Raw genomic sequence first — 25,354 nt, forward strand, 5'->3', positions numbered from 1 at the left:
ATATGGACTATTAACAATACAATTTCTTAAACCTACTTGAATTCCCTGATATATAACAAGATGTTTAATAAATATGGACTGTTAACAATACAAGTTATTCAACCTACTCATATTCATGTGGAGTAGGTTTAATAACTTGTATTGTTAAAAGTCCATATTTATTAAATAATAAATTATTTATTTATTGTTGGATCACTCAAACTTGGTTGGCTCAATTTTCTGGTATGGTAACAGGCCAATATCCAATGTGGGCTATTTTTTCTTATGGTTTTCAGCCGAGGAGGGAGATAAGAGCCCTCAAAGAGAACACATTTCTACTTTCTTACAGATCTATCTAGGTTTGAGTTTAAAGACATAAGAAGTCATTTAGTCAAACATTGTATTCCTTCCACAAGGAAGGTATGCAATTGGTACCTAATACAATCATTCGGGATTTAATAACAAAAGAAAGGAAACATTATCTAACACTTTGTAACAGGGCACCTCAGCTACTAAAAAATACTGGATGAACCCTATCATGAACATGTATAAACATACTGAAAAACAGGATGAACCCCATCATAAACATGTGTGAAGACACTAAAAAAACTGGATGAACCCCATCCAAAAACATGTAAACATACTGAGAAACTGGTTGAAACCCATCATGAACACATGTAAACATACTGAAAAACTGGATGAAATCCATCATAAACATGTGTAAACATACTAAAAAACTGGTTGAACTCAATTGCAAAAACATGTAAACATACTGAAAAACTGGTTGAACCCTCTCATGAAAACATGTAAATATACTGAAAACCTAGTTTAATTTCATCACGAAATCATTAAACATATTGAAAAACTGGATGAATCCTGTAATAAACATATGTAAACATGTTAAAAAAACTGGATGAATCCCAGCAAGAACACATGTAAATATATTGAAAACAAAATTGATGAACCCCAAGAAAATATTGAACAAACAAGCCAAACACTAACAAGAATGCATATATAAAAGTGCAAAAACAAAGTAGATGGACCCAGCAATAACTTATATACATATAATGGAGAAATAAATCCCAATAACATATATTTATATATAAACACACCCACAATAAAAAAGAAATTGGGAATTTAAAAACTCAGGATAATGTTCGTAAAAAAGTAAGGAAACAAAGTTGGAGGTACTACAGACATTCACTCAAACTACAAGCTTCATTCTGTACGATCCCTTATTTGCAGTTTTTTAATGTCTGAAGTTTTTTATCGTGTTTGTTGGCTTTTTTTATGTTTAACTATATACAAAGGATTACTTGATATGGTAGGTAACTTTAAACATAGCTAGCAGAAAAACAGTACAGTTCATGATGATTTACTGTACTTAGTAACTATATGATTGCATTAGTTCAGGTTTAAAATTTTAAGTTTCAGCTAGGTATTGTCATGGAGATATGTCTGAGAATAAAGTAGGCATTTATAGTTTCTATAAATCCATATTATCTATACATAATACACAGCAATGATCAAATATAGGTATATGATACCACCCCCCAGTAAGTGCTATAACATTTTACCAGTAGAAAAGCAGACCTTTCATATGAAACATCACTTTAAATAAACCTTCGTGTCTTTCAAAGGAATTATTCTACTAACGTGTGTAATAAAATTTAATATTATGTGTATTTCTTCACCTCATCAATTCACACATAAATGGGGGTTGGCTTCCTAAGAACAACGAATATATAGCATACAAAGCACTGAATAACTTAAAGACACAGTAATCTAACGTTAATCTATTACTGACCAGTAGTTTGTTTCACTCTGAAACTTAAAGGAACACCATATATTTGAAAGCTAACTTAAAGGGATAATGATAATATTGTCTAGACTAGAATTGAGATTTTTTGTTTTCTTATATAAAGTATAGAAGAAACAAATCGAGTTTTCAATACCCTTACGACCTTTGCAGTACCTTATTTAGTATTCTATAAGAACTTTGAGTGCAATATACTAAACACTTTTGGTTGAAGGCTGGTAAGATAATAATAATAATAAATTAAAAACGAGCCGTTTTTAGAAAATTTTCTTTTCCTTGTAAGTCAAACATGCGTGATGATTTTTTTTTTTTTTGTGCAGTTTCACATGTGTACAACCTTAGTAGTCAATAATAAAGGTTTATTGTTGTTTGAACTGAATATTTACTGTTTAAGGTGCTTTTTGCCCAATGAGAGTTTTCGGCGGTTCCTTGCGATCCTTATTATGAACTACTACTATCAAGGTTCATAATAGAATAGTGGATCATAATCAAAATAATAAAACAAAAACTGTACGACCCCAAGTAATAATACAAAACACGCTAAATGTGTCCCTTAAGAGTACACAAAACTATAATGAGGCTGTTATGTTGCACATAACCAAATACATCAAATCAGGTGTTTTAAACACTATATAAACGTGGCACATTGTCTTAAAACCTCCACAGTAGTTTAGACAACAAACGTCTTTAATACATCGTACAAGAGAACTGACATAAAACCACCAAAACACAGCTGAAACTTTTCTTTCAACTCCTCAATATGACTTTCAGTTTTAAGGCATTTTGTAAAAATAAAATGAATACCGTTCAGAACAAAATCGAACATCTCAATCTAATATTTTATTAAAGACGACTTTATAAGTTTTCTACCCAATTGTTATACTTAACCCCTACTCCCATCCAACAAGAATTGAACCGACTTTACATTTTTAAACATGGCATCGTATTATTATGTGTGTGTTTTTTTTTTTTTTTTCCCTTATAGCAAAGCCACATCGGGCTATCTTTTGAGCCCTCTGAGGGAAATTGAACCCCTGATTTTAGCGTTGTAAATCCGTAGACTTACCACTGTACTAGCGGGGGCGCATTATTATATGTAGGAAACTAAATATCATTAACGCCCATTAACGCCCTGGTAATACAGTAAGCTATTTGGTATTAATGAATATCATTAACGCCCTCGGTAATACAGTAAGCTATTTGGTATTAATGAATATCATTAACGCCTCCAGTAATATAGTAAATTATTTGGTACTGAAGAATGGTATCAGTAACACCCCTGTCATTACGGTAAATTATTTGTAACGTCTCTGGTAATACAGTAAACTACTATCGAACAGTCCCACCAACAGCCTTGGTGATACAGTAAACTGTATGTACTAACGATTTATCTCACGAACAATTATTTCAAAACCAGTTTGATTTCGTTGATGACTGAGACAAAGTCATTTGCATGATAAACAACATACTCCAATCGGCAGTCCGAACCTTAACTAATGACCAACATTAGTTACTTAACGACACAATGACCTCTATGGAGACTGTGTAAGTTTATGTCATGTGGATTTTGAAATATCGTCTATAAATTAAAGGTATCCCTTATGATTCAGAACATCAAAAGGGTCGACACGCGAAACAAATAAAATTTCTTTTTCGACTAGTATTAAAAGTATCAGAAACTCTGGCACCATCAACTCACTTTGCTAAAGGTTATTTGTCGCTGATATAACAGTATTCTGTCGCTTAGTACTTCGCTCGTGCATTCTGTGCGTTACTAACTTTGCGTTTTTAGTTTGACTAAGTGCCAGTTTCTCCATACTTCTATCTTAGCCTATATTCTCATATCGACTCCAGCGAGTCTAGGTCGCTCTTCTGTCAGTCACATGCTCTCCCCAACATTGTACGTTATTACGTCCCGCCCAGCAACAAGTCTCCACTTGGTCCAACTAACCAACTGTTCTACCCTCATTTGTTGTCCTAATTTTTAACTCTTGACTAGATCTGCTAAGTTGTTCTGTCTTCAGCAATTATGATTAAAGTCAACTCCCTGTTATATCTACCTTCATTTTACTTTTCACCTCATTTTATTAGTTGTTTTACGGACGTTTTTGTCACAAGTTTTGACTATCCACCACGTACGGCTTGAAGTTTCAGTTAATGTCACAGAACTATTGTGTGTGTTTTCTTAGAGCAAAGCCACATCGGGCTATATACTAAGCCAACCGAGGGGAACTGAACCCCTGATTTTAGCGTTGTGCAGAACTGTTGTCAACTACACACACAAACATCGTGTTTATATTTAAGATTTTCATCTGTTGCCGATGTTTATACGGTAACTACAAGGAGCTAACCTACTTCCCATTTGTCCATTCCACTTTCGCGGAATTACGTGACATCAACAATTACGCAACAACCGTTAACACTGCCTGTGATTCCCCGAAACACTAGGGCTCTCTGAAAACAGTGAAATAAACAATTCACGTTGGTGGCAAGAAAAACCTGGTTGTGTTCATTCTATCCCCGTATAACAGAAAAACAAACATGAGATATGTCCATTTAAACTATTAATATTAAAGAAACCAACTTAACCTGAGATTTGTTCATTTAAACTATCATGCTAAAGAAACTAAGCCTGAGATATGTCCATTTAAACTATTAATATTAAAGAAACCAACTTAACCTGAGATATGCCCATTTAAACCATTCATATTAAAAAATCTAGGTTACCCTGAAATACGTCCATTTAAACTATTCACATTAAAGAAACTAAGTTAACCTGAGATATGTCCATTTAAAGTATTCATACTAAAGAATCCAAGTTATCTAAAGTTGGGATATGTCCATTTAAATTATTCATATTAAAGAAATCAAGTTATCCTTCTATAAACTCTTTTACCTTGGAAAAGCTGGTTTATCCTTCTTTATAATGAAAGATATGGTTTATCTTTCTGTTAAACTGGAAAAGGTTGTTTATCCTTCTTGATACAGAAAAAACTGGTTTATCCTTCTTTATACTGGAAAAGTTGGTTTATCCTACTTTATACTGGAAAAAGTGGTTTATTCTTATTGATATAGATTAAATCGGTTTATCCTTACTTATATGGAAAAAACTGGTTTATCTTTATTGATACAGAAGAAACTGGTTTATCCTTCTTTAAAAGTCTTTAGCTGGAAGTTATACTTTGAAGTTTAGAATAGAGGGCTTGGCGAAATGCTCACCAGTAATAATGATACATGCAATTTTTGTATTTTTTTTCCCTCCGTGGAAAAGATACTGTGCTGTGTTTTAAGAATCTTAGAACACAATTTAAGTAAGAGACAGAACCAGTTACCACTGAACATGTTTTCAAAATCTCTGTACATCTAATTCATTTTTCACTGAGTATATATTATATATATATACATGAAATGAAGATGGCTTAATATTTTATAAATTCTGGTTTGTAAAATAATTAGTTTACGCTGGAAAAATTCGACCTTTACTGTACCATGGTAAGTTGCTTTCTCAGTACTGCATTACAAGTCAAACAGTCGTTCTTGGTGGGTTTTTTTCATATAGCACAAAAAAGACACCGTAGCCGTCACTCGGTAAAACACCATTCGAAAACCAGAACAGCGTGAGCGCTTTCACAAAAGGCCGAAACTGATATTAAAGTCCTATATCTATTTAACTGGGGGTATCAACCACACAGCTAACTGACATAGGTACGACATGACAGGTGGTTACTTAGTGACGTTCCTTGAACAATGCTAAAGGAAAACAAAGTTTTGCACTTACGAAATCTCGTGGAGGTTTAAATCTGTGATAAAATTAAACGACAGCTTTATCTCACTAAAGATCTAAACTATGTTTTTATTCTATAAAATGTCATAGTTTAGTAAAGGAGAGACGAGAAGCTCGCCTGTTTAACGGTATTTCAAGTAGACATCACTGTCAGCGGGTTATCTTCTGTGAAATAAAGTTACTTTTAACCGCGAAATATTGTTTATAAGAACGCTTATGGAGTACTACATTTCATCTGGTGCGCCCTCTGAACAAGACACCTCTATAATATGCGACTTGTTACTTATAAAATTCTAAAACCACATTAAGTCACGTTACGGTTACATCCTTTTCGAAACGTCATTACATTAACATTAAATTAGAGGTCGAAACGAATTCAACCATATAGGATAGTTCGTTTAAAAGTACCAACACTCCCTCACACTCAAAATGGATTCTTCTCAACGCCACCTATGGAGTCTAACTAGCCAAATGACGACAAGCAAAAAGTAGACATTACACCTGATAATTTAAAGTTAAAAGAAGAGAGAGAAAAAAAAAAAAGAGTCAGCCTGTGCCCTACGGCACAGACGTATCTCTGAAGGCCCTTATTATCTGATCTAGTCTAACGTTATTACCTCAGTAGGATAAGCGAAAGAGGCATTAAAATTATATGTCTAGCACAGAAGCCACATCGAGCTGTTGTCGGTATCATAAGATGAAACAAACATATAAACATGTTTTCAAACATTCCTGTAAACTAAACTTTTACCAAGAACAACAATAATAACACACGAGAGCCAGGATAAAATACTTCTCCAGCAGTCACAAAACCAACTAGTTCATAATTACAAAATATAAATTAAATCAACAATAATCACGTGAACTGGAAGGAACATTATCCTATAAGAGTCACTTCAACTTGCAACAAAGGCAACAATAGTTTTCACAAAAATTTATATTGTAATGTGGGTTTTTTTTAATTTATTGGTAAAAATAATGCGAGACCTAGTTTTGCGTATCAATAACATTATTTTATTTATTTTAAACGTTTGCTACAGCCAATTCACCTATAGACCTAAATTCAACTACAAAACGTTACACAACAAACTCCGAAACTACGTTAGTCCTAACAACATTTAACAATAATAGAAACATGCTTGACTGTTAACAAACCTAACTTTCTGAATAACAAACACTAAATCTCAGTAATTTGAATAATTTTACTCAACAACTCAATCTTTCCTAGATCGTCCACTACTTGGGCATTCATTTTTTGTATTTACAGTGGACTCTCTCTCAGTCCTTCCAAATAAATCTAGCATTATGATCAGCAACTGTCTCTAGCAAACGACTAAATAACAACATTGAAAATATAGCTTATAACAATCAAATAAATCAACAGTAAACACGAGAACAAGGAGTAAAATATTATGTTAATACTATAACTTCTCACAAAAAGTTAATTCATACAAGTGGTTATATTCTGTATTGATACACTGAACTTTTTGTTTTCGTTGTTGTTCCTTTGTCAACATTCCCTTCTGTAACTGACTATCAATGTGCTGGGTTTAAACTGTATCTTCCACTCCAACCTAACTTTCCTATATACATAAATAGACACAAACACACACATATGTAAGTTAGTGAAATTTTGGCATATTCTGTATTACTGTGTCAACAATAACACTCACCAGAGGGATGGCTGCAATAATACCCGTACTGATTGGTTCCTCCGATTTCTGGGAAAACAAGTTCACTTGGCGCTCTGTCTGAAGTAGTAAATAGTTGGTTTTACGAAAACGAAAGAAATTACTTGTAAGACATTTCTGAACAATTTAGTTATTGGTCAATTTATCATTATAATTCCTCGTGTGTTAACATGTTTTCGACCACATGCACTAAACCTATAATACCACATTTATGAGAAATAACAACAATCAGTACAAAATGAACAATAGTATAGTATATTTAATTATTAAAAAGTAACTTCAATATACTCCAGTTCCAAGAAGTAGAAAGAACACTTACTTACCTTCTGGTTTAAGCAATTCCTGAGAAAAACGACAGTAAGGTGGAGGAGGTGAGTCTGTAAATCAAAAGTTACAAGAATGTAAGAGAAACAAAACTATCTGGATATCATTAATACTCAACTGTAAAAACTACTGTGACAGCAACAAAAAATCTGAATATCATCAATGCTCAACTGTAAAAACTACTGTGACAGCAACAAAAAAAAATTTGAATATCATTATTACTCAACTGTATAAACTACTGTGCCAGCAACAAAAAAAATCTGAATATCATTAACACTCAACTGTAAACACTACTGTGACAGCAACAAAACAAATCTGAATATCATTAACACTCAACTGTAAACACTACTGTGCTAGCAACAAAAATTCTGAATATCATTAATACTCAGCTGTAAACACTACCGTAACAGCAACAAACAAATCTGAATATCATTAACACTCAACTGTAAACACTACTGTGACAGCAACAAAAAAATCTGAATATCATTAATGCTCAACTGTAAAAACTACTGTGACAGCAAAAAAAAAATCTGAATATCATTATTACTAAACTGTAAACACTACTGTGACAGCAACAAAAAAATCTGAATATCATTAATACTCAGATGTAAACACTACTGTGACAGCAACAAAATAATCTGAATATAATTATTACTAAACTATAAACACTACTGTACTAGCAAGAAAAAAACCTGAATATTATTATTACTTCACTGTAAACACAATTGTAACATCAACAAAAGTATCCAAATATTATTATTATTCAACTGTAAACATTACAGTGAAAGTAAGAAAAATATATGAATATCATTATTACTCAACTGTAAATGCTACTGTTACAGCAACAAAATATCTTAATATCATTATGACTCAACTATAAACACCAGTGTGGCAGCAAGAGAAATATCTGAATACTGCTATTACTTAACTGTAAACAACTGTGACATCAACAAAAATATTTGTATATCATTATTACTCAACATTAAATCCTACTGCAACAGCAAAAAACATACAAATAGCATTATTATTCAACTGTAAACATTCTTGTCGTGACAACAAAAGTATATGAATATCATTATTACTCAACTGTAAACACTACTGTCACAGAAACAAAAATATTGGAATATTATTATTGCTTAACTGTAAATACTAATGTCAGAGCAACAAAAATATCTGATCATCATTATTATTCAACTGTAAATAGTACCGTTACAGCAAGGAAAATATCAAATATCATTATTCAACTGAAAACACTCTTGTGAAAACAGCAAAAATAAATGAATATTATTATTACTCAACTGTAAACACTATTGTGATACTATATTTAATCAGCTTATGATAACAATATGATATAGTATATTTCAACAAGTTATCATAACAATATGATACAATATATTTGAACAGGTTACTGTAAGAATATGATATAGTATATTTCAACAGATTACTAAAACTGTATGATATGGTATATTTCAACAGGTTATCATAACAATAAGATACAGTATATTCCAACAGGTTACAATAACCATACGATATAGTAATTTCAACATGTTATCATAACAATATGATATAGTATAATTCAACAGTTTATCATAACAATACAATATAGTATATTTCAACATGTTATCATAACAATATGATTTAGTAACTTTCAACAGGTTATCATAAGAATATGATATAGTAACTTTCAACAGGTTATCACACCAGTGTGATATAGTATGTTTAAACAGGTTATCATAAGAATATGACATAAGATATTTCAACATGTTATCATAACAATATTATATAGTATATTTGAATAGGTTACTAAAAGAATATGATAAAGTATATTCCAACAGAATATCATAACAATATGATCCACTATATTTCTACAGCACACTATAACAATATGATATAGTATATTTCAACAGGTTATCATAACAATATGATCTAGTATATTTCAATACGTTATAATACCAATATGATACAGCATATTACAACAGGTTACTATAACAATATGATGTGGTATTTTTCAACAGGTTATCATAACAATATGATATAGTATTTTTCAACAGGTTATCATACCAATGTGTTATAGTATATCTGAATAGGTAACTAAGAAAATATTGTATATTATATTTCAAAGTTATATTAACAATATGATATATTTTAAAAGGTTATCACAATATGATATATTTAAACAGCTTATCATAAAAGTATGATATAGTATGTTCCAACAAGTTATCATAACAATATGATATAGTGTATTTGAATAGGTTACTAAAACCATATGATATAGTATATTTCAACATGTTATCATAACAATATGATATAGCATACTTCAACAGGTTACTATAACAAAATGATATGGTATATTTCAACAGGTTGCTATATCAATACAATACAGAATATTTCAAAAGGTTACTAAAACAATATGATATAGTATATTTCAACATGTTATCATAACAATATGATACAATATATTTCAAAAGGTTATCATAACAATACGATCAAGTATATTTCAACAGGTTATCATTACAATATGATACAATATGCTTCAAGGGGTTATCATAACAACATAATATAGTATATTTCAGCAGGTTATCATATCAACATAATCTAGTATATTTCAAAAGGTTATCATAAAAATATCTTACAGTATATAACCATTACTATAACAACATGATACAGTATATTTCATCAGGTTACTATGATAATATGATATAGTTTGTTTCAACAGGTTACCATAACAATATGATCTTGTATATTGCAATAGGTTATCATAAGAATATCATACAGTATATTTCAACATGTTACTATAAAAATATGATATAGCATACTTCAACATGTTATCATAACAATATCATTTAATAGGTTTCAACAGGTTAAAAGAACAATGTGATATAGTATATTTCAAAATGTTACTCTAACAATATCACATAGTATATTTTGAAAAGTTAATATAACAATATGATATAGTATATTTACAAGGTTATAAAACAATATGATATACTACTTTCTAATAGGTTACCATAACAATATGATATGGTAAGTTTAAACAGGTTATCACAACAATATGATATACTATATTTAAACAACTTACCATAACAGTATGATACAGTATATTTCAACAGTTTATTATAACAATATGATATACTGCATTTCATCATGTTACTATAACAATATGACACAGTATATTCCAACAGGTTATCATAACAGAATAATATAGTATATTTCAACAAGTTATCATAATAATATAATATAGTATGTTCCAACAGGCAGTATGATATATTTCAAAAGGTTATCACAACAATATGATATACTATATTTCAATAGCTTATCATAACAATATGATAAAGTATATTTCAACAGGTTATCATTACAATATGATACAGTATGTTTCAAGGGGTTATCATAACAATATGATATAGTATATTTTAACAGGTTATCACAACAATATGATATAGTATATCTGATTAGGTTACTATGTTCTTTCCTGTTAACAACATGACTAGTTTGTATAATATTATCATATTGTCCATGCATCTTTTTGTTTTAAATATTTTGAATCATGAGGTCAGTTCTAACCTTACAAATACTTAATATTGTTCTCTGCTAAGACACTTTACAAATACACATAACTATATCAGGATTAATGTGCTAATGTATTTACAAAGTAACTAGAGATGCTAAGTACTAAACATTAGCCTGGTGTTGTTTATTATGGATACTATTACAAGCCTTGCCCTGTGGCAGCTTCTACAATTAGGGGTGGCCATCGTGATGAAAATATTAACATGTCCTTGATTACTATCAAACCTCAAAGCTACCCAAAACTTCGTCTTTTCATGATTCCACCCACTACAGCAGTTCTAAAAGCTGGATTATTTGAAAATTCCTTCTTTAGCATAGTACGAGGTACATATTAGGTTACCAACCTGTATTTCTGTGTCCAGTAAAATAGTAGAGAAAATCTAGTTAGAGGGTGCTACACTCGCCGGCCGCGCATCACGAGTTCTAAACCCGTCACCAAACATGCTCGCTCTTTTCAACCGTGGGAGGGGTATAATTGATGACAAATCCAATTTTTTGTTGATAGAAGAATTGCTCTAGAGATGGCGTGGGTGGTGTTTACTAGGTGCCTTCCCTTTGGTCTATCACTTCAAATTTCGGAGCAGCTAGCGCAGATAGCCCTCATGCAGCTTTGCACTAAATTCAAAAACAAACAAAAGAATAATAAAAGACAGTTACTTATGACGTCATTAATGGATAATTTGTTTTATTTCTGTAAGAAACATAAATGTTCGTGACTTCAATTCAACCAAAACACCCATTCAGTTTTATACTTTACTGCAACAGAGAAACAACAACAATAATAATAAATAATAAAGTTTGTTTATCAAATTTTACCAAGGTAATACTTCGTGATTTTCAGTTTTTTACCAAGACAAACAACTACAGATTTATTGTACCCAAAACTCCAAAGCAGGAGATCACAAACAATCGATAACTATAACTCTACTTCGCTCCTCAAGACTTCAACCAACGATCCAAAGGACTTCGTTATGAAAACAAAAGTAGTGAAACTTCAAACATTCACTTCAAGTGATCTGTGCCACCAAATCTCAGTAACCAGATAGACATTTCAAAATAAAGATATCCTACCACTAAAGATATCCTACCAGCTCAGTCAAAACCTGTCTTTCAGTATCGTAATTCACTGGCGAACATCTTTTGTACAATATGCACAGCAGTAGGTTCTCATTTTTTATGCTATCTGTAAATTACAGAACAGTATTTTAAATATAATAGCATACACACATCAAACAGTGTAATTATGATGAAGAAACTTCTGTAACCTGGATCACGACTGTAAAGAATTGAATTTTCTCATAATGAATAATGTTCCAACATCAGTACAATTTGAGAACAATCCTATAATAGCATCCTCATTCTCAAACAAAAATCGGTTTCAACACCAACACAATAAAAAACTAATTATAGGCTATCAATATCTCAGTTAATCTATAAAAATAATTATACTTTGTCAGTATCCCAGATACATCTCTAAAACTAATTATAGAAAATAAATATCAGAGTTCATTTATAAAACTAATTATAGTATATCAGCATTTCAATTAATCTATAAAACTAATTACAGGCTATCAGTATCTCAGTTAACCTATAAAAATAATTATACATTGTCAGTATCTCAGTTAATATATAAAAGTAATTATACTCTATCAGTATCCCAGATACATCTCTAAAACTAATTATAGACAATAAATATCAGAGTTCATTTATAAAACTAATTATAGTATATCAGCATCAATTAATCTATAAAACTAATTACAGTCTATCACTATCTTAGCTAAACTATAAAACTAATTACAGGCTATCAGTATCTCAGTTAATCTATAAAACTAATTATAAAATATCAGTATTTCAGTTACATCTCTAAAACTAATTATAGACTATCAATATCCAAGTCACATCTATAAAACTACTTATAGACTATCAGTATCTCAGTTAATCTATAAAAATAATTATAGTCTATAAGTATCTCAGTTTATCTATAAAACTAATAATAGGCTATCAGTATCTTAGTTAATCTAGAAAACAAATTATAGTCTATTAGTGTCTAAGTTACATCTATAAAACTAATTACAGGTTATCAGTATCTCACACAATCTATAAAACTTATAATAGTCTATCAGTATCTCAGTTAATCTATAAAAATAATTATAAGCTATCTCTAACCCAGTTATATTTATGAAACTAATTATAGGCTATCTGTATCTCAGTTAATCCATGAAACTAATTAGTCTATCAGTAACTCAGTTAAATCTTTAAACCTATTTATAGGATATCATTATATAACTTCCATCAATAAAAATAATTATAGACTATTACTAAGTTAATTTACAAAACTAATTATAGTCTATAAGTAGCTCAGTTAATCTATAAAACTAATTAGAGTCAATCAGTATTTCAGTTAAATCTATAAAACTACTTACAGACTATCATTATCTCAATTAATCTATAAAACTAATTATAGGCCATCAGTATCTTAGTTAGTTATAAAACTATTTACACACTATCATAATCCCAGTTACATCTATAAAACTAATTGTGTAGGCTATCAGTATCTTACTTACATCTATAAAATTAATTCACGCTATCAATACCTCAGTTACATCTATAAAACTAATTATAGGCTTTCAGTGTCTCAGTTGATCTAGGAAACTAATTATAGGCTATCAGTATCCCAGATACATCTCTAAAACTCTTTATGGAATATCAGTATCTCAGTTAATATATAAAACTAATTATAGTATATAAATATCTCAGTTAATCTATAAAACTAATTATAAACTATCATTATCTCAGTTAATCTATAAAACTAATTATAGGCTATCAGTACCTCAGTATCAGATAAATGTCCACAACACCTGTTCAGAACATCCAACACTGGTACTTGATTGACCCTAGCCCAAGTGGACCAGCCGAATGACGCAAGGGGGGGCCACCCCAAGGCCACCTGTCTACAGGAATTCAAGTCTAAAGTGGTGTATTATGGTTGGGCCCATCAACCACCAGGATCCTCTCCTCCCCTTCAGGGGCCACTATGCACAGCAAATATGTGGGTGGATGGTTATATCCCAGAGGAAGTAAACTGAAAGAAAGAACAGAACCTTCCTTGGGAGGTCCCCTCACCGCATACAGGAATCCACACCAAGGGCTACTGCTATGTATCATGATGGTTAATAAATATGGAGTGTTAAACAATACAAGTATTTAAACCTCCAATTTACTGCTATGTAACAAGCTCTCTTATAAATATGTACTTTTTACAATACAAGTTATTAAAGCTACTCATATTCACTGATATGTAACTAGCTGTTTAATAAATATGGACTGTTAATAATACTAATTATTAAACCTACTCCAATATACTGATATGTAACAAGATGTTTAAAAAATATGAACTATTAACAATACAAGTTTTTAAACCTACTTCAATTCCCTGATATGTAACAAGATGTTTAATAAATATGGACTCTTAAAAATACAAGTTATTAAAGATACTCATATTCACTGATATGTAACAAGCTGTTTAATAAATATGGACTGTTAATACAAGTTATTAAACCTACTCCAATTCTCAGATATGTAACAAGCTGTTTAATATACATGGACTATTAACAGTACAAGCTATTAAACCAACTTCACTAATATGTAACAAGCTGTTTTATACACATGGACTGTTAACAATACAACTTATTAAACCCACAAACCCATTTATTTTGTTGCTGTAATCTAACATCTTAATTTTGTCTGAAGGATTAAAAAGATAAGCAAATTAAACTCATGAAAAGTGTCACTATTTCTACAAAAAGTAGACATGACACACTTTAACTGCCCCCAGCATCACTTGAGGTTCGAGAGCTTCGCGTCCATCCTGAGATGACATTTAATCTCAACGTTCTTAGATACACACGTTAATCTATGTTCATAATTAAGGTTTACTGATGCTGTTTAGTGAACGCTACTGCAAGATTCCATCGTCTTGTTGTGCGTGTTAGATAAACGCAACACATTAACGCAGACCTTGCACGCATTTTCCCATCTTAAGAATTGTAACAACAACGATTTTCATAATACAGCTGTCAGAGCGTACATATGTATATGTTTACGTATGTGAATATACTGAAAACTTTACAGTGTGTACGTATAGAGAAAGAAATTAATTAACTAAGCACTACAAAATAAATCACGAAAAATGGAAGTATAAGCTATTAAACCAATTATACGCTATCAATTATAGCCAGTTATAATTGTAAATTATAATTTGTACAATACGTGTACAAACTATACAGTGTGTACGTATAGAGAAAGAAATTAATTAACTAAGCACTACAAAAGAAATCACGAAAAATGGAAGTATAAAAATATATTTCAGTATTACTGGACGTACTTCCTCAAAGAACAAAATAAATTAATTGGATCTTAGTACCACTTCACGATACACTTTTTAGCAAACAAAATTTCTCTTGAACCTAGACAGTTTAAACTAATTTTCACTAGTATAAGATGACCAGAATTTATATAGATTTACTTTCTCAAAATCATTACGAAACGGTAAATTATATCGACACTTTAATTTATAAAACTGCCACAACTCTGGACGTGTTTCTTTACGTTCTCAGAATATGGCTACATAATGAATAATAACATATTCTGCTCAGAAAGGAAAATGTTAACTCATGTTAAGTTATAAGAAGTTTCCGAATAAAAACGAATCGATATATATACTTATCACCTAACACCAAGGTGGGTTACCTGTACAACGTCGAGAGTGAATAAATCAATCGTGCGGCGTCTCCCTGTCTAACACTGGCTATACACAAATCCTTCTTTACGACAGCTTAAATTTATCATGTCTACCAACAAATTAATTTCTGATATCATAGAGACAGCCAACCTCTCACACACGTCACAGGAAACACTTGCACGACAACGTATGTTTACACATAGAAATCTTTCCATTCCCGACTGAGACACATCTTATATCCCTTGACAAAAATACGAAACCCTATAAACCACGTGTTTCTCACCAATAATAAAACGATCACCTTTCGAAAGTGTTCAGGTTGAGCGATTTTTCTTAAACTGATTTTTTCAATCTAAGTGTTTATTTTTAACTTACGCATCAAATTTAAATTTTCATCAACAATGGTACATTTTTTTTTATATTCATAACGTAAACAACATTTTTTTTTTAAAATACCATAAGTAATACAGTATACAGTTACTAGTTCCACGAATTATGGTTGACGAAAATTACTGAAAACTCGACTTACCTGGAACACTAATTGGGAAAGTTACAAAGTGTCTTATTTGAATGGATCATTAACAAATTTTGATAATCATGTATGCGTGTTTCCTATAACACAAACTTCCCATCCTTATAAAGAAATGTTCAAATTCCAAACAAAAGACCAATACAACTAACTGATTGAATAGCTTTGCCCTTAACAAATAAAAATAATCTAAACATTAATAACATCAGGAATATCCATATAACTGATTTATCCAATTATAATTATTTTAATATATTTCTGTCTCCAACAACAACTCCAAAAAACAAGTTAATAACAAGAACTTAGTGGAACAGATAAAACTAATGCTACATAACAATACACTCATTCAAAATTATTTTTTAAAACATGACAAAAAGGATAAATAACTGTCCATGAATACTATTAAATTATATTTGTTTCATTTACAAAGCCATTAATGAAAGTAATAGATGTGTCTACCAAGTTTTCCTTTAATATAAATACAACACTTACATAACCTGTATTAATACCACATGCAAAACAACCAATACAACAATTACACAACCTGTATTAAAACCAAGAGTTAAACAATAAACACAACAGCTACACAACCTGTATTAAAACCAAGAGTTAAACAATAAACACAACAGCTACACAACCTGTATTAAAACCAATTGAAAACAAAAAATAAAACAATTACACAACAGGTATTAATAACAAATGTAAAACAACAATTACACAACTTGTATTAATACCAATTGTAAAACATAGATACAATGGTTACACAACCTATATTAATACCACATGTAAAACACCAAATACAACACTTCCACAACCTGTATCAATACCAAATGTGAAACAATACATTAAACAACCTGTATTAACACCAAATGTAAAACAATAAAAAAAAAAGGTTACACAACCTGTATTAATACCAAATGTAAAACAATCAATACAAAACCTACACAACCAGTATAAATACCAAGTGTAAAACAATACAACAGTTACACAACACATATTAATACAAAAGGTAAAACATCAAAAATAACACTCATGTATTAATACCAAAGGTAAAACAACACAACAGTTACAAACTTGTATTAATACCAAGTAAAACAACATATCAAGACAAAATCTGTATTAATACCAAGTGTAACACAACCAATGCAACAGTTACACAACCTGTATGAACACCAAGTGTAAAACAATACAACAGTTACACAACACATATTAATACAAAAGGTAAAACATCAAAAATAACACTCACACAACCTGTATTAATTCCAAGTGTAAAAAAACCAACACAACAGTTACATAACTTGTATTAATACCAAGTGTAAAACAACATATCCAAGAGTTACAAAATCTGTATTAATACCAAGTGTAACACAACCAATGCAACAGTTACACAACCTGTATGAACACCAAGTGAAAAACAATACATCAGTTACATAACATTTTTCAATACCAAGTGTAAAACAACAAATACAACAGTTACACAACATTTTTTAATACCAAGTGTAAAACAACAAATACAACCTGTATTAATATCAAGTGTAAAACAACAAATACAACCTGTATTAATATCAAGTGTAAAACAACAAATACAACCTGTATTAATATCAAGTGTAAAACAACAAATACAACCTGTATTAATACCAAGTGTAAAACAACAAATACAACAGTTACACAACATTTTTAATACCAAATGTAAAACAAATACAACACTTACACAACTTGTATCAATACCAAATGTAAAACAACAAATATAACACTTACATAAACTGTATTAACACCAAGTGTAAAACAATAAATAACACAGTTACACAACCTGTTTTAATACCAAGTGAAAAACATCCAATACAACAGTTACACAACCTGCATTAATACCAAGTGAAAACAATAAATAAAAAATTACACAACATATATCAATGCCAATGGTAAAACAACCAACACAACAGTTACACAACAGATATTAATAACAAATGTAAAACAACAAATACAACAGTTACACAACCTGTATTAATACCAAGTAGAAAACAACAATACAACAGTTACACTTGCACTGAAAATATCAATACACGTTATTATACTTATAAACCGTATGTGAATTTATCACAATTTTTTTATTGTTTTCTCTTAATAATGTTCTCGTATCAACGAAATACTATAAATTCATCTTACCCTAAGTATTCAATCAACATAAACCTACTGTATAAAGTTAATAAGTTTGTTTTCTTATAGCAAAGCCGTATCATGCTATCTGCTAGCCCCTCGCTGGTACTGCGGGTAATTCTGCGGAGTTACAACACTAAACCCGGGTTCGATTCCCTTCGGTGGGCTCAGCAGATAGCATGATGTGGCTTTGTTATAAGAAAAAACACACATACATACACGTTGTCTGTTAAGTCCACTGAGGGGAATAAAGTAAATAGTTTATTTTCCATTCTGCCTAAGAAGTCCATGATTTTATTCACCTTTCAGTCCGTAAGATAATATGTAAGCTTTCTGTAAAAACTGCGGTTTAAAACACATTTCACTTACTAGCATCACTTGGATATCTCTTCCTCAAAAAAAATGTCTAGTTCCTCCATAGCTCATTGTATGACACTTAATTTTGATTTTGAATATTTTCTTAACTTCCAATTATGATGGTAGTAGTACTGATACTGTTACTAGTTGCTTATGTTTAAAACTAGAATAATACTTTAAAAAAAAACGTTTTCTTTTCATTTCTCTTAATCAAGTCAGTAATATAAAATAAACCAAATTGCGACGGTTTGGTAGTACTGTCAGTTATTGAAAATAAAGTTTCTCTCCTGCTAAATTTTATTTTCTAGTTCCACTTATTTATGACCACACTTACTAGAATTATTATATTTAATTTCTAAAACTACATACTAACCCGGTGTACACAGCCTACTCCAGTGAAAAGGGTTGCAACACGTATATAAAGATCCATTGACAGTATGGCACCAATGAAGCCTTTTTAGCTCAAATGGTCGCCAAACGTCAGGCCACCTCCACAACTGACAGAAAATCACGTGCAATGGTACTGTTCCCCGCGAGAGGCGCAAGTCCCCGCAAGGGAGAAGCACGCATCCCGAGATTTCTGCCCCAAGACTCTCGACAGCCTTCAAAAGTGTCTCGAGCTGGGGCTCTTTCAGTCTTTTTAACACCGAAAGGACAGACTTCATTTCCAGGTCTTGATGGTTTTCCATCGTGCATGAGGCTTCATCGTCAGAAAGTTGGTGTATTATACGCTGTTTCCACAACCGTTTCACTAAAGAGTTTCGCTTAGATCGAAACATGAACGCGCAGCATAATTTCTGCGAGTCCTCTGCTTCCTTGTCCGTAACGGCATCCAAACCCGTGTTCTCTGCAATAGTGCTTACCTCATGGACAACAAGAACACTATTCCCGGGATTACTAATATCACTTTAAAATTTCACAGCAGTACAAACCGAGTAGAACACGAGTTCCACAACACTAACACAGGTCAAAACGACTAAGCCTCGTAAACTACATCCATGCTCTCGTATAAGGCTATACACATAAGGACAAATCAAAACAACAAAATTAAAACTCCATGGAATACATGTCTACACACGGTATCCAACGCCTCACGTAAGTTCCTTACGAACCTCACTCACAACCTTCATCGTGACAAGTGCTGCACACCCAGTGGATCTTCCCGACAGGAGGGAGATTCTGCATAAAAAATATATATAAATATATATTGAGTTTTTCTCTTGAAATAATTGGGAAACCACGTTTATATCTTCTCGCTTAGGTTGTAATAACTAAGTCTATTTAATTATAAAACCAATAATACACTACAATTAAGTAGCTGTCTTAATAAGGTTAATGTAAATAATTTTAAAGCAAAACTACCCCTCAACGAATAGCCTCGACCAGAGTGAGTGATAGGGCAGTTATAACACTCTGTGAGTGCTATTGGTTGAATGTGTCCACGTGGGTGTCTAGACATTTTGACGCGGTAGTGTCTGATGATATTGTTGCGCAAATAAATGATCAAGTTCTATCTGAGACTACGTTTATCTATAAAAATGCAGAGGAGAATCGCTTTTCTGACCTTTCGCTTTAAGAATATATTTATCCATACAGTTTCCCTCCTGTAATATGAATGAAAGTTGCCAAGCTTATGCAGGTTGATGTGGAAAGTTCTTACGATTAAACTGGCTTGGACGTCGCGTGAAGTTCTTTCAAGTGCGACCTATCGTCATATATCAAGAATTAGAACACAATGTATATAATTTGCTTTTCATAGCAATTCGCGGATTAAAAAATATGTCATCATTAAGCAGTTTGAGTTTCACAAGTGTAGAACTTTTTACGGTGTTAATACAACAGAAAAGCTATTCCTCGAAAACTTTTCACGAGTAAAGCTTGAAGTTACTTTATTATATTTAACTACTTAACATATATCTAAAAACTCACCTAACAAACAGGAATAATTAAGAGTCAATGTGCTTGGTACCAACACACTCACTTCAACTCTGGTAGTTTTAGGTTCGAGTTTGGAAAACTTTGTTTTTTGTAATCACCTGAAAACCTTTGTGTAATATCGTTGGATCTCGGGCGATGCAAGTATTTTGAAGTTAATTTAACCTGCGCGTAGCATTATGAGCACCAGAGACATCTTTACAATTTCGAATTACCGAAGGCAGATCCAGTAACACAAAAACTGTAGACCAACTAAATATCCCTAAGGTTTTAATGTAGTCTACGAATCAAGAGTGTGTGTGAAGGAAGAAGTGTAGTAGCGTGTATTATTTATTATGTTCTTCTTTCGTATGAAAGTACGACCTGTATATCGCAACTTGACTCAGACTTTATGCTTTGTATCCATGCGCCTAAGCCACCAGGAGTGTTTGTTTTATTTAGGCCCAGTCATTAGATGTAAACTTGCTACTGATATGTTAAGTTCAAACTCACACACTAGGAAGTTTTATTCATGTCCTTTATGAAATCACTTCCCAGTATGCACTCTTACATAACGTCAGTTGCCCTCTCTCTCTCTGGTGTTTGGGTATATATAAATTTATATATACCAGGAGGGTCAGGTACACTAGACCTCTTCCTCCTTCCATTACTTTGTTGGAGTGACCAGATGAATATATTTCGAGTAAATACTGAATGGCTGAAGTAATATCATCACTTTAATCTGGTCCTTTTCAGGGCAATGTCCATTTATATTGTTCTTTCATTTTTTTAATTAATTTATTTTTTTTAAATAAGTCTAGAACGTAGGTGGCCTGTTTTATTTTAGCACTATTTTATTATTATTATTTTAAATTTGATTTTATCTTAAAGACCTGATGTACAAATTTAACGGGAAGAGGTGTTTAGGTCTCTATTCATCATTCAGTTGCCCTCCTCATAACATTTGGGTTGTTTTGAATTTCGCGCAAAACTACACGAGGGCTATCTGCAATAGCCGTACCTAATTTAGCAGTGTAAGACGTGAGGAACCTCATAAAATGATGTCCATTGTATACAAATCATTAAGTGTGAAGAACGTTACTACTTTTTGTTGGAACTTTATGTCCATTTGCTGTTTATATCAGTCTTCTTTTATCATTGTTCATGGCAGCAGTCTTCCACCTTTCATTACCAAATCAGGTAAAACTATTGCAGCTGTAAAGTAAGGGTGCATCAACGTACTAGAAAAATTCCCATCGCTGAACTCATTATCTCGTTGCAACAGATGGGATTCTCACCTGAAGGGGCCCGGCATAGCCAAGCGTGTTAAGGCGTGCGACTCGTAATCTGAGGGTCGCGGGTTCGCATCCCCGTCGCGCCAAGCATGCTCGCCCTTTCAGCCGTGGGGGCGTTATAATGTGACGGTCAAATCCACTATACTTGGTAAAAGAGTAGCCTAAGAGTTGGCGGTGGGTGGTGATGACTAGCTGCCTTCCCTCTAGTCTTACACTGCTAAATTAGGGACGGCTAGCACAGATAGCCCTCGAGTAGCTTTGTGCGAAATTCAAATACAAACAAAAACAAATCTCACCTGAATTTCACTCAATAAGTGCATCTAGTCCTAGTTTCTCGATCTTTGTTTAACCTTTTGTTTGTTTGTTTGTTTCTTAATATAAAAATACTATCTGTATTAATACCAAGTGTAAAACAACAAATATAACAGCTACACAACCTGTATTAATACCAAATGTAAAACAGCAAATACAACAGTTACACGACTATTAATACCAAGCGTAAAACAAAAAATACAATAGTTGCACAACCTATATTAACAATTTTGGTTTGTTTTTTAGATGTGGTTGGGCTCAAAGACTCGTCCCTGTGATGTTGTTCCATTGGTGAAGTAACAGCTGTCTATTCCTTACGATTTCGGGTGTAATAAGTTCCTCATTTATAAAAGTAACATTTACTGACATAATTTATACATCTTCCAAGTTATACTTGCAACACCTTTTGTCTCGTGAATTATACCCTCCATTCTGTAACTAGTTGTTTAACCATCACTAGTTGGAACTGATGTTTCAACAGTACTCGGTCTGAATATCGTGTAGATGGCGTCTTTGGTTGTTTGGACTCAGATTCCATCACCTACCGCAGAACTTCCGTTAAAGATCTGAACTTGGATCGGCTCATCCAAATTTAGTTAGTGAGTTATCACCATTAAATTCCATCTAGGAAAATAGGGCCGCAATCGCTTGCGGATTCTTTAACAAGTATTTAAGTAAGTAGGTTGTTAGCCCACTGCACCGAGCCGTCCCTAATTTAGCAGTGTAACGTGGAACAATAGTTAAGATTACTTTCAAACACTATGCAAATTTTGCCAAAATCTCGTCTTTTCTCCGTACTTTGTTCCTACTTTTTTTTCCAGTGTTAACCTGTAGAATAAATCCCTAGTAAATGCTTGCTAGAATGTGTTCTCGTTAAATCTGACGCTTGTAATGTTTCCTTGTTAAATCTGGCGCTTGAAATGTTTTCTTGTTAAAGTTGACCCTTGAATAATCCATCATGTTGGAAATGGTTTTAAACTGTGTTCCCCATATCAACTTTTTATCACAATCCATTATTTTCTCAATCTATTGATGCTGATGAACAGAATAGTGAGATCTGGAAGAGGATTTAGACTAATCCAGCAGTAGTTGAAATAGCTGGAGATCAAATAATGGCCCTGCATGGCCAAGTGCGTTAAAGCGTTCGACTCGTAATCCGAGGGTCGCGAGTTCGAATCCCGCTCGCACCAAAAATGCTCGCCCTTTCAGCCGTGGGGGCATTATAATGTTTCGATCAATCCCATTATTCGTTGGTAAAAGAGTAGCCCAATAGTTGGCAGTGTGTGGTGATGATTATTTGTCTTTTCTCTAGTCTTACACTGCTAAATTAGGGACGGCTAGCGAAGATAGCCCTCGAGTAGCTTTGCGCGAAATTCATAACAAACAAGATCAAGTAATTATATTTTTTTAGTAGATGGTGGTTAGTTTGGAATTCTTAGAGTGGTTTTATCAATTCGTTTTAAATGGTATTAGGAACTTTACGTAATACATTCTTTCTACTCCTGTAAACTCATGCTCAGATAGGTTATATATGACTTTACCTCGGTCGTGAATAAATGTTTCAACACTGCCTTGTTTTTAATCATTTATTTAAATAAATCATAGCCATTGTTCTCTATTGCACGTTGTTTCTATGAAAAACAAAATGAAAGTATAAGAGTGGCAAAAATCCAACTGTGTTTAAATGTTTTCCTAAGCGAATCAAAAATTATTTTAATATTTTAATTATATTTCCTTGTTACAGTTTTACAAGTTGTAACACAATCTAATATTCTTTATTTTCATACCTCTTAAGTAGAATAAATTTTGGTGTCAGTTTCACTCTTCCGATTTATTAAAAATATATAACATATCTATTTTTATCTATAATTAAACCTTTTAGTTGTGATATAATGAGATTTTATTAAATATTTTAATCGTAATTATAAAAATCAAGACAATAGATTTAGTGGTTAAAGCAATACACTCGTAAAATGTGGATCATGAGTTCGAATCCCGTTACCGAAAATACACATTACCGTGGGGTTGTTATTATGTAACAATTAATCCAAATATTCTTTGGTAATGAATAGCTCAAGAGTTGACGGTTTGAATGACGTTAACGAGATACGTTTACTCTAATCTATTACTTCACAATTAGGAACGGCTAGTGTGATGGCCCCTGAATATATCTGTCAGTCTACAACTTCAAAATACTTCACAATTAGGGACGGCTAGTGTGATGGTCACAGAGTAGATTTGACAGTCTACCATTTCAAAATACTTCACAATTAGGGACGGCTGGTGTGATGGTGCCCGAATAGATTTGATAGTCTACCATTTGAAAATATTTTACAATTAGGGACGACTAGTGGGATAGTCCTCGACTGTATTTGGCAGTCTATCACTTTCAAATATATGTAACATTTTGATCGCTAACGAATTTATGTAAGTAGCGAAAATATCATTACTAGAAACTTTACGGGAAATATCTAGTAAAAACTGTTACGCTGTGAAGCAGCCCTCAGTGGCTAAACAGTAAGTCTGAACGCTTATAACAGTGAAAAAAAAATAATAAAAATCTGGTATTGATACCGTGGTTGGCACGTCACAGATAACCAAGTGTAAAGCTTCATGCTTAACTAGAATAAGGACACAAATAAACTGAAAACAAAAATAAATTAAACAAACAAAACAACAAGGTAGGGTGTTGGTCCTAGTGGAGTCTCCTGTCTGTCTGTTTGTTTGATCTTTAAGGAGTTTCCTGTCTGTTTGTTTGTTCGGTCCTAATGGAGTCTCATGCCTGTTTTAATTTTGGTCCTAAATGAGTCTACTGTCTGTTTGTTTAGTGCTGATGGAGTCCACTGTGTGTTTGTTTTGTCCTAATAAAGTCTACTGTCTGTTTA

The 25,354-nt window shown here is 32.2% G+C and overlaps 1 protein-coding gene across 1 annotated transcript in view; it reads right to left on the minus strand.

The window, feature by feature from the left end:
* The window catches only part of LOC143255067 (mothers against decapentaplegic homolog 6-like), a 30,851-nt gene extending 10,539 nt beyond the window's left edge, over window positions 1-20,312 (minus strand). Inside the window, exons 1-3 of the mRNA XM_076510116.1 lie at window positions 19,322-20,312; window positions 7,597-7,650; window positions 7,256-7,333 (exon numbers count right to left, since the gene is read on the minus strand). Coding sequence (XP_076366231.1) covers window positions 7,256-7,333; window positions 7,597-7,650; window positions 19,322-19,727 — 538 coding nt within the window. The 5' untranslated portion in view covers window positions 19,728-20,312. The remainder of the gene's footprint in view (window positions 1-7,255; window positions 7,334-7,596; window positions 7,651-19,321) is intronic.
* Window positions 20,313-25,354: the final 5,042 nt, after the last annotated feature.

The sequence above is a fragment of the Tachypleus tridentatus genome, chromosome 7, assembly GCF_004210375.1.
Source record: "Tachypleus tridentatus isolate NWPU-2018 chromosome 7, ASM421037v1, whole genome shotgun sequence".
NCBI classification, from domain to species: Eukaryota; Metazoa; Arthropoda; class Merostomata; order Xiphosura; family Limulidae; genus Tachypleus; species Tachypleus tridentatus.